The sequence below is a fragment of the Xenopus laevis genome, chromosome 5S (assembly GCF_017654675.1).
Source record: "Xenopus laevis strain J_2021 chromosome 5S, Xenopus_laevis_v10.1, whole genome shotgun sequence".
In the NCBI taxonomy this organism is placed as follows: domain Eukaryota; kingdom Metazoa; phylum Chordata; class Amphibia; order Anura; family Pipidae; genus Xenopus; species Xenopus laevis.
In genome coordinates, this window is record NC_054380.1 from 107137379 (window position 1) to 107152547 (window position 15169).

At 36.9% G+C, this 15169-nt stretch overlaps 1 protein-coding gene across 1 annotated transcript; it reads left to right on the top strand.

The window, feature by feature from the left end:
• Window positions 1-925: 925 nt before the first annotated feature.
• On the top strand, window positions 926-14333 carry LOC121394311 (putative coiled-coil domain-containing protein 195). Its single transcript, XM_041564951.1, has 3 exons — window positions 926-1487; window positions 11605-11854; window positions 13732-14333. Exons 1-3 carry the CDS (start codon window positions 1250-1252, stop codon window positions 13862-13864), a joined length of 621 nt encoding a protein of 206 aa, XP_041420885.1. The 5' UTR covers window positions 926-1249; the 3' UTR covers window positions 13865-14333.
• Window positions 14334-15169: the final 836 nt, after the last annotated feature.

Consider the following 15169-nt stretch of genomic DNA (forward strand, 5'->3'; position numbering starts at 1 on the left):
GAGCCGAAGAAGCTGAAGAAGAACCTAAGGTAAGTTCCAACACTAATGTTTTTTTTTTAATCTTATTAAACCCCTGGCCACCAATGCTGTTTTTAAAATAGTCTATGGGGCCACTGACCACCAATGTTTTTTTCTTAAATTTTATAGGGGCCCTAGCCGCCAATGTTTTTTTAAAAACTGTTATGGGGGCCCTAACATCAATGTTTTTATTTAACTCATAAGGGGGCTGGGGTGTTGGCAGGATCTGGATCTGGGGTGGGGCTGGGGTCGGTGGGGACCAGGGGCCCAGAAAATGTTGCTGTACAGGGCCCGGCTGTGCTGCAGTTTTCATATTTGCTGGGCTTACACGCTGTGCCACAGAACTGCCGAAGTCCCGAAAAAAGCTGAAGACCCGAAGCACTTAAGCTGCTAAAAGACTAGGAATGCACCAAATCCAGGATTCAGTTTGGGATTCGGCCAGGATTCAACCTTTTTCAGCATGATTCAGATTCAGCCGAATCCTTCTGCCTGGCCGACCCGAATCCTAATTTGCATATGCCAATAAGACGAACCTATGGTAAGTTCCACTGAACACAAATGTTTTTTTTTTAATTTTATTAAACCCCTGGCCACCAATGTTGTTTTTAAAATATTCTATGGGGCCCCTGACCACCAATGTTTTTTTCTTAAGCATCTGGGGTGGGGTGGGGGGGTCGGGGACCAGGGGGCCCAGAAAACTTTGCTGTATGGGGCCCGTGATTTAAAATGACGGCCCTGCTCCTGACACAAAAGCTTTTTAGCAGTAATTGAGAGACACGGAGAAAAATCTGAAACATGGATAACTTTCAATACTGTGCACAGACTGGGCGATGCATAAGTGCAACTCTAGCCGCTTCTTTTCTCCAGGTGAATATTATACCGGTGACTGGTTGCTTCAGCTTATAGCTAATTTAGAACTAATCAATCATGAAGCCATTACCTAGATGCTATTCTCTCATCTCTACTCATAGTAAAGTCCAACCGAAATGAAAAACCAGGCAGGTTTTAATTATTCATAACTCTTGTCTAAGCGCTTAATCCAAGCTCACTTCCTGGTGAAAGACGACCTAGTACTGGGTGTAGGGCAGCCTTTTGTTATACTGCCCAGCTTTGCTAAAGAATGCCACAACAATGATGGCCTTTGTATCAGGCACTTTATGAGAGCCGACCCCCTGCTCAAGATCAAGCTCAAGAGCCTTGTGTTTCTGAGACACATCAGAGAGGCTGCCTGATGGAAGGGGGCACACACTTAATGAGAGTCATACAAGAAATGCATTCAGAGATCAAACAGCTGGAGAGAGAAAACAAGGCTTTGCGTGGGGAAATAAATCAGCTTGGCAGCAGGATGGATACTGAAATAGAGAATGGTAATAACTTCAGCCAAGCACGTAAGGAAGAAGGTGCACCCAAAGGAGTCCTACGCAGAAATGCTTCTGTTCCATTAGCTCAGAAATTACAGGAGCAAACAGGTATCCGTTATGTACTGTATATTTACATTTTGGTATGAGATCTGTTTTCTGGAATGCTGGGGGTTTCTGGATAAGGGATCTTTCCACAATGAGGAGCACTATTCCTTAAGGCTACTATAATGCATTTAAACATTGAAAAAAAACAAAAAACAAATGGGGTGGTTTTGTCATTAGCTTGGATGTACAGTATGCAGCCTACTTACTATCAAGTACAAGCTGTGTCTTCCCAGATAATAGATCCTTCTATAAACGTGGGAGAAGTGCATTGCCTACAGTATATTCTACTTTTGCACAGAGAGTTCATCAAGGCCCCTATGAACTATAAACAGAGCAAAGACTTTCATTAGATCAAAAATGATTGGATGTTATAATAATGTAATACACAAGGCCTCCAAATACTCCATCATTTTTATCCTTATAAATGGTGCTTATTGATGTCATAGTTATAATTGACGGTTAGTGATGTCATTTCTGAAACGTGTGTATTATAATAATTAATATACCCCGTGTTGTAATCTGATGAGGATTTAAGAGGTCACCTAGGAGTTCCATGACCTGTAAAAAGCCTTTGGCCTTGTGCTTCTATATGGTCATGGAACTCCTCTGTGATTTATATAATCCTTATATTTTACAATAGGGGGTAGATTATTCACTATAAAAAAGGTGCCAAGTGAGGGCAGTTATGTCACATGACCTACTGAGCCTGTGTAAGAGACTGTGAGTACATTACTCCCTATATAACATTTTGTTGGGCTTATATTATTATGGTACTTATTACTTACAATATTACTCCAATCCTCTTGGCCTTAAGTGTGTGTATGTATTGCCATAAAAAAACAAAGTGTGATAATCCTCCCCAATGTTTTTTTTTATATGTTTACTGTATATAAGCAAATGAATGCTTAATCCTCGCTACCTTTAGTGGATACTGATTCATTTAAAGGGGAATTTTTGCAAAAATGAAAATGTAATATAAGCTTAAGCACACTGAAATAGGAAACTTTCTGAATACAATCAATTAAATATTCTGCATTGTTTCTAAAATAATCAAGTTTATATTCACTATCCCCCTCTCAGCATTTGTTTCTCTTCATTCTGTCCTCATGCAGCAGTTGGGTGTTGGATATTCATTGACAGTTAGATCCAATATATCTTATAGGGGGGCTTCCTTTCCTGGCAGATGAATTAGAGCTCACTCAAATAACTGATTCCAGTACAAACAAAATCTAACAAAATAACTGCCTTTTGCACAAATTATGCATGTAGAGAGACAGGATTTCTGATGATTGTAATAGAGTGAGCTCTAATACATCTTCTAGGCAAAAGAACCCCCCCTATAAGATATATTGGATCTAACTGTCAATGATTATCTGACACCCAACTGCTGCATAAAGACAGAATGAAAAGACACAGATGCTGAGAGAGGAATAGTGAAAATAAACTTGATTGTTTCAGAAACAGTACAGAATGTTTAATTGATTGTATTTAGAAATTTTCCTATTTCAGTATCATGAAGCTTATATTACATTTTCATTTTCATGATAGTTTCCCTCTAAGATTGTATTTCAAGGACAAATGTAGGTCAGTGGGATGAAATCATTTGAAGACTCAGTTCTGTGATTATTAAAATCACGCAGGAGACAAGGGTATTGGTTTATTGCTGTAATTACCCTCATTAGACTGCTCCTCTGCGCTGCTGCATTTCCAGCATCACTAATTAACTACTGTACAAGTAAGGGGAAAAGGGGAAAAGTCACTAAACTAGTGGATGTTTAAAGGGGTGGTTCACCTTTAAATTAACTTTTAGCATGTTGTGAAAATGGCAAATTCTAATTCTGTTCAACTTTTCAATTTGTCTTCATAATTATCTTAGTTGGGATCAAGTACAAAGTACTGTTTTATTATTACCGAGAAAAAGGAAATCATTTTTAAAAATTAGAATTATTTAAAAATAAAAAAATTGAGTCTTCCCCCATGGATTCTCACAACATTCTATGGAGGGAGCTTATAGACTGATAATATACGATTCATTTTAGATTTCAATTGTACTTCAATATAGAAAGTCATGGCACCATCTGCCTATATAAAGGAAGACTTATGTAATACATCACATATACAGTATGATTCCATGCACAAAGCTATTACCTAGCATTGCCATCCATAGACTTGCCTGTAGACTTGTAGCTTATCATCAGTGAGTTGACCTATCCTGTTGCCAAAATACTCTGTACAATTTCATGGCTAATTTATGGGTGCAAGATTTATTAAGAGTCAAATTTCGAGGGTTAAAAAACCCTCGAAGTAAAATCCTTCGAATTTGAATATGAATTCGAAGGATTTTAGCGCAAAAGGTCGATCGAACGATAAGGGATCGATCTAATGATTTTTATTTGATCTTAAAAAGTGCCCAAAACCCAAAATCTACAATGTCCCCATAGGCTAACATTCAATTTGGTAGCTTTTATTTGGCACAGTATTGAGTCAAAGGATTTTTTAAAGAGACAGTACTTCGATTATCGAATGGTCGAACAATTTGTACTTCGAATCGTTCGAATCATTCGATTCGATCAAATTCGATCGAATTTGACCAATTCGATGGTCGAAGTACCCAAAAAATTACTTCGAAATACGAATATTTTTTGATTCGAACTAATCACTCGAGCTTAGTAAATCTGCCCCATGGTGTCAATGTGAGAACTTGTATCTGATTATATATCCAATCAGCTAGATTGAGTGCGATCGTATATTTAACACAGATGTACACTGGTCATATCATTGTATAGATGGGAGCCTGCGCCCTAATAGTATTAGTAGCTTGTATGTACTAGCAGTTCCCAGTCTTACATTACTACCTGCTATTTTAAACTATATTTGTGCCCATACCCTGTCATAGTCTGTCTCATAATCATAGACCAGAGCTGCCCAAAAGATAGATCAGGATTTACCAGTAGACCTTTAGCTGGTGATCAGTAGATCTCAAGACACTGTCAACAAACAGCTTGTCCATATCACCCTCCTGTTTCATCTTTTTCATTCAGATATTTTACGTTAAGGTTACACAAGAAATAGTTGTTTGTTGAATATAACAATAAAAATAAGCTCATAAATCAATATAATATTTAAATAATATTTTCCATGGAACAAAATGCTAACAGTGCTTTTTTGTATGTAAATCACAATGGGACAACATCACTAAAAGTAGACCCTTCATTATACCTCTGTCATAGACCATAGTCTCAGTCTTTGGCTGTAATGTACAATAATGCTTTGCTTATCAAGTTCAACAAATATGTTAGAATAAATGTGATAGATCATCATACAATATTTCTTTCCATTGGGCTTGCAAGGCCACCAAGTGTTGGAAGAACATTATATTAGAACTCCTCCATAGAAATATATTTCATAAAAAAAAAAAACAGATTGGTTGGCTGCTTGAATATATTCTTCAACTACACAAGTATAAGTAGCTGCTAGGCTCTATTTCTTTAAAAAGGTTCACTGAAATATATCAGTGGCTCAGAATGTAGTGTATTTGTATACTTTGGGTTTTGTTTACTCACATTGGGGGTTATTTAGTAAACTCTGAATGCAAAAATCACGAAAAATTTGTGATTTTTTTTAAAAAAAATCTGACTTTTAAAATATCACAAATTTTTCAGGATTTATTAAACCTCGAGGAGGGAAAAGTCTGAATAAGAAAATTCGGCATCTCAGACCTGTCAAGGTTGCATATGAGTAAATGGGAGAAGTCCCAGTGATTTTTTGTGCACTGAGTTTGGTGCAATACCCCGAAGTTTTCTGGTGAAAATTCAGAAAAAAACGTGAAATTCGTGAAAATCGGATGAAAAAGTCCACAAAAGACGCAAAAACCTGATTTTTTTCCAAAAAAGTAAATTTTTGGGAAAATTTTATAATAAATAAATGTAAAAAACCCCAGCAGATTTGATCTGATTTTGTAGCAGAAAATAAATTCGGCTTTGATAAATAACCCCCTTAGTTAGGGAAACAGTCAAAAGTCAAATTAGACTTGGGAGCACTTTTGCACAGAAAAACTGGACTTCTATAAATTCATCTAATGACCCACTAGTCCCAATAATGATAGAAGCATTGTTTAACTGATTCCTCTATAGTGGTGGGGTTTATGAAATGAGCACTGAGAAACATACACTGTATATTGAATATGAGGAATGAAGAACATGTACCAAGGGTGAGCACTGAGGAAAATATACTGAATGTCACCAGAAAATACTTAGGGGAAGATTTATCAAGGGTCGAAGTGAATTCGAGGGAATTTTCGACGTAAAAAAATTCGAAATTCAAAGTAATTTTTTGGATAGTTCGACCATCGAATTGGATACAGCGACTTCGACTTCGAATTCAATTAGAAGAAAAATCGTTTGAATATTCGACCATTCAATAATCGAAGTACTGTCTCTTTAAAAAAACTTTGACTTCAATACTTTGCCAAATTAAACCTGCCGAAGTGCTATGTTAGCCTATGGGGACCTTCTACAGCATTTTCCTATGTTTTTTGAAGTCGAAGTAAAATCGTTCAATCATACGATAAAATCGTTTGAATCGTTCGATTTGAAGGATTAAATCATTCGATCGAACGATTTTACTTCGACCGCAGGATACCCAAATTCGATGAAAAAAGTTCGAATTCGAAGTATTTAAATTCGATGGTCGAATTTTAAAGTATTTTTACCTTCGAAATTCGACCCTTGATAAATCTGCCCCTACACATTCAAGCAGAAGTACAGGCATGTGACCTGTTATCCAGATTGCTCAGAAACTTGGATTTTCCGGATAAGGGATCTTTCCATAATTTGGATCTCCATGCCTTAAGCCTACTAAAAATCATTTAAACAATAATTATACCCAATAAGATAGTTTTGCCTCCTATAATGATTCATTGTTTCTTTGTTGAAATCAAGTACAAACTACTGTTTTGTTATTAAAGAGAAAAAGGAAATCATATTAAAACATATGAATTATTTAATTAAAATGGAGTCTATGGGAGATGGCCTTTCTGTAATTCAGAGCTTTCTGGATACCGGGTTTCCATTTAATGGATCCCATACCTGTACAATGGTATCATTGAATCTGGGGTATAAAAACAATTGCATTACCTGTTTTTTTTTTTACCCAAGTTTTTATTATTGAGAGAAATCTACTGAACTACAAACTACCTGAGATCTGATATTATTTATCAATGTCTGAATTTATCTGACTATTTTAATAGTTCAACCAAATTAGAATCCATGATTGGACCTTATTTATTATTTAAAAAATCCCAATTTTATGGACCAATCATACAATTTTTTCAGCCTTTTTTCCGAAATCCCGAAAGCCTGAATTTTTCAGATTTTTGCCTGAAATAGATTTTCGGTCTAATTCCAGCACAGACCACAGAAACTTCCAAATAGGAGAGGGACCTCTCCCACTGACTTATATACAACCTCAGTAGGTCTGAGATTGCTGGATTTTCAAATTTGGACTTTTTGCAGCCTCTGGGTATAATACATTTCGAAACATTTGAGTTTTTTTTCCACTAAAAATCCAGATTTTATAAACTAAAATTTTTGGAGTTTTTGGCATTAGGACTTTAATAAATAACCCCCCTTAGCGTAAAGAATTGCGACATTGTTTAGTATGTTTAGTGTCGGAGATTTTTAGGAGAGTTCTTTCCCACAGTTGCACATTGCATAAAAATCTTCAATTATTGTGGTGCATCTCATCATTTTCCAGGGATGGAATTGAATTTTCACTGAAAAGGCAAACAATTGTGGAATGAGGAAAGGGATTAATCATAAATGTAACAAGTTTAGGTCAGTGCAATTAGCGAGTTTAGATTAAGTAATAGATTTTAGCAAAGGGGAAACTATTTTCTTACTTCTCTTGTAGTACAGGTTATATACCCCAAGAAATGTAAGCATGAATGTTATATTTGCTGAAACCTGGGAGAGGCTCCTGAGGTTAAGGCCTGTATTCCAATTATCTAACATATAAATGACTAAAGTGATTCTTTATTATTTTACTGTTAAAGGTTCAAGTAGACTTAGGGGGTAGATTTTCAGAATTTATTAAACCCGAGGTTGGAAAAGTTAGAATCTGAAAATCCGGCATCTCAGACCTTTTTTTGTGCCATCACATTTTCCTAAAACAAATAGCAGCTTTCTGTTTGCCGGAAAATTTGTGAAACACATTGAAGTCAATGGGCGTCAAAATAATTTTGACGAATTGTAATTTAAATACGCGCTGCAATTTTTCATTAAACATTCGCAGGCATGGAAAAGTCGAAATTTGCCACAAATCCATGCTCGGTGAATAAATTCGCCCATCACTAGCAGCTTTCACCCGGCGGCCATTTTCCTTCCGACACATCATCATTTACATTGACATCTGCAAACAGGACATGTATGCTGTAAAGTTCATGCAATGCAGAATGCTGCTTTACACAGACACAACATACTTTGATCTAAAGTTCTGCTGGGGTTGAGCACTGTAATGGTTAAGCTGAGCTCAGGAGAGGGGGTTGGAGTAAAAAATAGGATCAGACAGCTAGAGTTTCTATGGGAACCTGCAATGCTATCTCTTCATTGGCTGTTAGACTCAAAGCTGTGTTTAGTAATCTGAGCTAAGAATAACTGAGCATGCTCATGAGCCAACAGCCAAAGTATATTCCTGAGAGAGGGGACCGAGTGGGTTAGAGGAGTAGAAGGATTTCTAAGTGAATAAGGGGATGCTGCAACCTTACTTTTAACAACCAGAGTGGCAGGTATCTAAAGAATTCAAAGAGGCTGTTCACTGATTACATTTTTGTGAGGAGGGTTTACATGTCCTTTAACTTTTAGGAAGATGTAGAGAGTAATATTCTGAGACAATTTGCATTTGGTTTTCATTTTTTATTATTTGGTATTTTTTTTAGTTATTTAGCTTTTTATTTAGCAGCTCTCCAGTTTGCAGTTTCAACAATCTTGTTGGTAGGGTCCAAATTATTATAGCAACCATGCATTGATTTGACTATAAGAGGCTATAATATAAATAGGAGAGGGCCTCAGTAAAAAGATGAGTAATAAAAAGAAGCAAAAATTATAAATGTGTTGTCTTACAGAACATTTGTTGTTTCGATTCTTTTGAAAGATGAAAAAAGTCAGAAGAAAAAAAACTATTAAAAAGAATAAAATGAAGTCTAATTACTTAGAATTAGTCATTCTGTAACATACTAAAGGTGATCCACCCTTTAGGACTGGCCAGGGATAACACTGTGTGGTCACACCCTCATTGCACACCTGCTTTATCATATAGTGAAACCTCAAAGATTTATTTCCCTGATTTTACAATTTCCAGGATTTTACACCATTTTTTCCTGGTCCCCTGTAAAACTTAAAATGGGGGTTTTCTGTATCAAAATATTTAGTAGTGACCTCAACACCTCACTGAAGACCTAGGAGAGTAATTATGAATGTAGTAGTTTGCTGTAAGCCAGAAGGTTAGCTGGTGGGATGGGTGACAATGATCTTGAAATGTTAGTGACATTTTGGAAGTACAAAAGCCATTAGCGTTTTCATCAGTAGCAGAGCTAGGCCCAGCCAGCCAGCCGCCCTAGGCAACCTGGTTGGCTGCAGCACCGACTTGGTGCGCGCATGCACGAACAGATGTGTGCATGCGCAAATAGACGCTAGCGTGTATGCCCTAATGGACGCTGGCGCGCATGCGCCAACGGATGCTGGCGCCAATGGACGCGCAAGCCGACTCTACAGGAGAGGGGACCGGATTAGGGGTAAGCAGGCAGCATGGAAGATACGTGCCTGGGGCCCCTCCAGCTTTGCGCCCTAGGCACGTGCCTACCCCTAGTTCCGGCCCTGATCAATAGCACTTACTAATTGACCCAGTAATGAGGACGGGCTGTAAGGATATGAGCTGAGGAATGCAGGCAGCAATGTTAAATATTTACTTAGCTCCTAAAATTGCTCATTCATTTAGATCACTGACCTTATCTTACCACACATCAGCGATGTACCATGTATCAAGTTCATCAAGTCCGTTCCTTTATTGCACCCCATAAACTGGACACTGATGTCCATGTAATCCGACCTGAACCCTCCCAGAAGACTCTGCATAATAAATAGTTTTCAAATATCTCTGTGAATTAGACCACTAACGCTACTTGCGTTATTGGCTGGTTTAATATACTAGGCAAAGAATTAAGTTATGAAAATGGGACCATAGGCTGCCTATGAATAAGTGTTTGTAACACGAAACGCGTGAGGCTGCTTATTCATGACATAAATAAAGTCTTCACTTGTTCTTATTTGCTTGGTGGAAGATTGCCTTATTTGAGTGCCTGCTCAACAGATATTCAGTTGGATCCACTCCCTTTACTGAAGACTCAGAGCAGTCCACCTGGGCCAAGTTGCTATACTTTTTTGGACCCTCTTTTCAGTTCTTGTTTTCTAAGTGAGCCTACCTAGCTGATAGTTAATCCAGAGGAAGGTGAAAAACCCCACCTGCAGCCTCTCTAAGTTGCCTTCAAGAGGGCAATTGGAATGGTCCCTGTATCATTTAATGTATCTCCGCTTGAAAGAACTACTGTGGAATAAACCTTCAAAGAGTTTATTGTTCATATTTATACATAGTTTTCACATATTCTCTCCAGTGCAGCACCTCATTTCCAGTGTAAAAAAATTTTCCTTTCCTTATGACCTTAAATTCTTTTTATCATCTTAGAAACCCTTCTTTGTACTTTCTCTATTTCATTAAAGGAAAACTTTACCCCCAAATGCATACTTGAGCAACAGATAGTCTATATCAAATTAAGTGGCATATTAAAAAATCTTATCAAACTTGTATATATTTAAGTAAATATTGCCCTTTTGCATCTCTTGCCTTGAGCCACCATTTTGTGATGGTCTGTGTGCTGCCTGAGAGATCACCTGACCAGAAATACTACAACTCTAACTGTAACAGGAAGAAGTGTGGAAGCAAAAGACAGAACTCTATAGTCTGTTAATTGGCTCATGTGACCTAACATGTATGGTTTGTTTGGTATGTTTGTGTGCACTGTGAATCCTACGATCCCAGGGGGCGGCCCTTATTTTTTTAAAATGGCAGTTTTCTTTTTTTCAGTTAATGTAGGAGTGGATTCAGATTCAGCCAATTTAAGAACAATAATTTCTTAGTAACGGCTATAAATAAAATTAGGCCGTTTGGGTAGCCCCTTCGGATCGAGTCTTGGAGAATCCAGATATTTGTTTTTTTAACAAGAAACATGCTGGGGGTTATTTTTCTAATTTTTTAAAATATAAAGTCCTACCAAACTAGAATCCACGATTTGACCTTATTTATTATTTTACAAAATAAGATTCAGTTGGATAGGGGGAAACTTGATAAAATCAAGTGAAAACCCAAACAGTATGATTTTTTCAGAGGTTTTTCCCAGATCACTCAATTTTTTCTGGCTTTTTCCCAAAAAGCCAGATTTTTTTGGATTTTTTCCTGAAAAAGTCTGATTTTTGGGCTAATTACAAAAACTTCTAAATAGAGATAGGGACCTCTACCATTGACTTATATACAACCTTGGAATGGCGGATTTTCAGATTTTTGGGCTAATTACAAGAACTTCTAAATAGGATAGGGACCTCTACCATTGACTTATATACAACCTCGGAATGGCGGATTTTCAGATTTTGACTTTTTGCAGCATCTGACTTAAATAAATCTCGAAAAATTTGGAGTTAAAATTTTTTTTTTTTTAATTTTTTCTCCAAAAAGCCGACCAGACTTTAGTAATTAACCCCCTAATTGGTATAATATTATGGTAGCAATTACCAAAGTGTCCAAGTTCCTGTACATTTGTGATTCTATTTGGTTTGTAGGTTCAGATGACTACATTTAATTAAATAGCATGATTTCTGGTTAAGTCCTCTGCATTCAATTGTCATGAAGCACATTTGTGAACTTGTTTCCATAGCAATGCTAGCAGTATTCTTGCTCTGGTCAATATTAGGATAAATAAAACCCTCATTACTAACACTTGCACCAAACGAGCAGCCCCTTTTTCTGTTTGCAAAAGGATTGCACTTTTACAATATCACTATGTTTGATACTACAGGTACCACCATGACCGTGCGAAGGTACTCAATGTCAACATCTCTTATTTCTACCCCTGGTTATTCTAAATCAAGAGTAAATATGAAAAGAAATGCCAGCACTGGAACACTGGATGTGAATGGCACGGTGCAGAATGCAGGCTCTGACAATGGGCAACTGCTGGCCACAAAGAAAGACAACAGAATTAATATACCAGTAAAAGACCTCATCCCAAAGTCAAGCTCTTTCCAGGGACATATGCGTAAATGCAGGTATGATATAGACAATCCATACACTAATATGTCATCTGTCAGATTTTTTTTTTTACAAAATTTTATGTTTAAAAAAAATACAGGGCATGAGCTGGGCAAGCAAGTGTATTAATACATGTATTTATTGGCATCTTCCACTTCCAAATCATACAGCTGGGAGAACAGAAACTGACCTGCCAAGCAGCTTATTTGTGATGCAGAATAAATAATAGTCATTGTTTGCCTTCAAGTGTCTCAGGCAAACACTAAGGGGCAGATTTATCAAGGGTCGAATTTCGAGATCATCGGAGTTTTTTTAAACTCCCATAAACTCGAAATTCAACCAATCGAATTTTATTATTAAATTCTATTTTTTTTTTAAACTCGGGTATACAGGATCGACCCAAAAACTCGAATCAACTTTTTTTCTTCGAAAAAACTCGAATGTCAGGAAGGCTGCAAACAACTCCCAGGATGTCTGCAATAGGAGGCTAAACAGCAATTTGTCAGGCTTTAGGTGGCAAATAGTCGAATTTGAATTCTTAAAGGGCTGTATGATACATCTTGAAAATCAAACTAGAATCAAATTTTATAAATTCCCAAGTCGAATTTGACAGTTTTGTCTCATAATACTAAAAATAATAAAACTCATAAATGTGGCGCAAATTCGTGGCTGTTGAATTTATTCGCTCATCACTAATGCCAACTAGTGATGGGTGAATAAATTCGTCTGGCACGAATTTGCGGCGAATTCCCGCATTTTGCCACCGGTGAATAATTCATGAATCTCCTGCGAAAATTCGCAGGTGTCAATTTCCATTTTTTTCGTGAAAACGTTCGAATTGCTTGGTTTTTCCGTGAAAACATTCAAATTGCTCGATTTTTTTTGTGAAAATGTTAGAATTGCTAGATTTTTTGTGAAAATGTTCAAATTGCTCGATTTTAGTGAAAACTTTAGAATTGCTCGATTTTAGTGAAAACTTTAGAATTGCTCGATTTTACTGAAAACTTTCGAATTGCTCGATTTTTTTGTGAAAAAATTGAAATTGCTCGAATTTTTAGTAAAAACGTTCGAATTGCTTGTTTTTTGGTGAAAACTCTCGGAATTGCATATTTCGTGAAAACTTTCGAATTTCACAATTTTTTCCGTGAAAACATTCGAATTTCAGGTTTTTTTAGTGAACTTTCCGACCATGATTTTTTGCAAATTTTTCACCATTTTGCGAATTTTGTAGGAAATCCGCAAATTTTGCTAAGCGAAACGGTAGAAATTCACCCATCACTAGTTGTCATCTTTATATAAGGAACAATGACAGTAATGCACAGTTACTAACAGTCCATCATCCCATAGCCAGACATGAGCATTATGTTGTTTAATGAATTAGTGCAGCAAACATTGTTTTGGGGACTATGGGGACGTGAACAAGTCTAGTACATTTATGGGATTTTTTATCAGTTTATCAGATAAAGGATCCTATAGCTGTAACTAGGATCAATGTGCATAGCCTATATTTATAGCCTTTGTTTCCTTTACATAGAATGTTTATAGAGAGACAAGAATTTTTTTTCTCTGAAATAATAAGACACTACCTTGTACTCGATGTTAACTAAAATAGACTGTGGTGGCAAAATAAACCTTATTTTGATTTATTTGATGTAAAAATTAGTTTCAGCGGATTTAAGGGATGGATTATGTGGATTCAAATCCCTTATCTTGGGACAAGAATGTTTAAATTTAGCTTAGAAAACATTCTGATAGTATAAGGCTTCACATGCAGAATTTATTGTGCTTTGTTATGAACTTGATTATTTGGGAAAGCTGCTAAGTTGAATGCTGTTCATATAGCTAATAAATCTAAAGTGATTTAGCTTATCTGACCCCCAATGTTTTTCCCTAGGGGCAAAGTAAAGGCTGTTACATTTCTGTTGCCAACGGATATGAAGAAATACCAGGAAAGCCAAAAGACTTTGAAGGGCTCTGAAAATCAGTGCAAAAATCATTTGAGCCCTATCATGGAAAAGGATCTATGAGCTGGTGAATTTTTTTTAAGACCCATCTGACTCATTCCCATGAGCCGATAGCTTGGAATAAGGTTACATTTTTTACACAATGCTCTGGACAAAACAATTGCTCTGGGTCTCTGAACCATTGTTATTTGAAACCCAAAGCCATTTTTAAAAAAAATAAAAAGAACGATGTTGTGATCATCCATATTGTTTTTCAATGACTTAAATATCTCATTTGCTGGTATTTCTCTTGACTGTTTAATTCAGTTGACCTTGCTACATTCATACATTTACCTTGTGCAGAATAACACCCTAATGTTATAACTTTGAAGCTCACCTATATGTATATAATCCAGTGATACAAAACAGCGATGCCTTATTTGTATGTAACTTTGATACATCTGATACACACCTGCCAAATCTTGTTTGAGCTCAAATATGTTAACAATAAACAATAGTCTGAGAGCAAGTAGAGGCTCAACAGTAATAACCAGAAATCAAAGTAGAGTTAGGCACTGAAAGAAAAAGGGCAGTAAATGAACAACAATATGTGTTCTGGGTTCAATAAATAGCAGTAAGTCTGTATGGAAAAGCCTGATGGGTAAGGACCACATCAACCTCTGGATGTCCTCTCCTGACGGATCTGCACAAGACTTTCCCAAACAATCTGATATTTAAGGGCAGAGCTGAACAAGAATTTTAATGCCTTGGACTAGACCTATTTGTCATGATTGGCATTTTATTATCAAAAAATAATTATGTCATACAAAGAGATCTGTTGTGATGCTGAGGGCCCTAAAAATCTGTTGAAAGACCACATTCAGCCTACAGTCAGACAGTTGGATTGCACTGTTCTACTGTATGTCCAGCTTAAGTATAACCTATAACCAGAATTGGCAGAAAGGGGTCATCTGAATTTTGAGGACCTCATTAAGGTCTGTAGGAATTGTTAGGCACAAATGGAGCAAAAGTTGGGTAAGTGAATCTCTCTTTGGGGTATATTTATCAAAGTGAACTTTCACTTTCACCCATTGATAAATACTCTTTTAAAAATCACATAGAAATTAATGGAGAGTGACAGAATTTCACTCTAGAGGACTGCGGGGACCTCTAACTTCACTCTTTGATAAACATACCCCTTTGGCTTAGCCAGATCTTTAAGGCTAGGGCCACACGGGAAGATTCAGGGAGATTGGTCGCCTGGCGACTAATCGCCACGTCTTTGAGGCAACTAATCTCCCTGAATGGCTTGCTGGTATCTCGCACCCGCTAGCGCTAAAGTCGTCTGCGCCAATTCACACGCGGCAATACGCTTTTCAGAGTCGCTCG

Coding starts and splice junctions, on each gene's coding strand:
- LOC121394311 (XM_041564951.1), top strand. CDS start 1,250: ATGGAAGGGGGCACACACTTAATGAGAGTCATACAAGAAATGCATTCA. Junction 1,488..11,604: donor GAAATTACAGGAGCAAACAG/GTATCCGTTATG, acceptor TTGATACTACAG/GTACCACCATGACCGTGCGA. Junction 11,855..13,731: donor GGACATATGCGTAAATGCAG/GTATGATATAGA, acceptor GTTTTTCCCTAG/GGGCAAAGTAAAGGCTGTTA.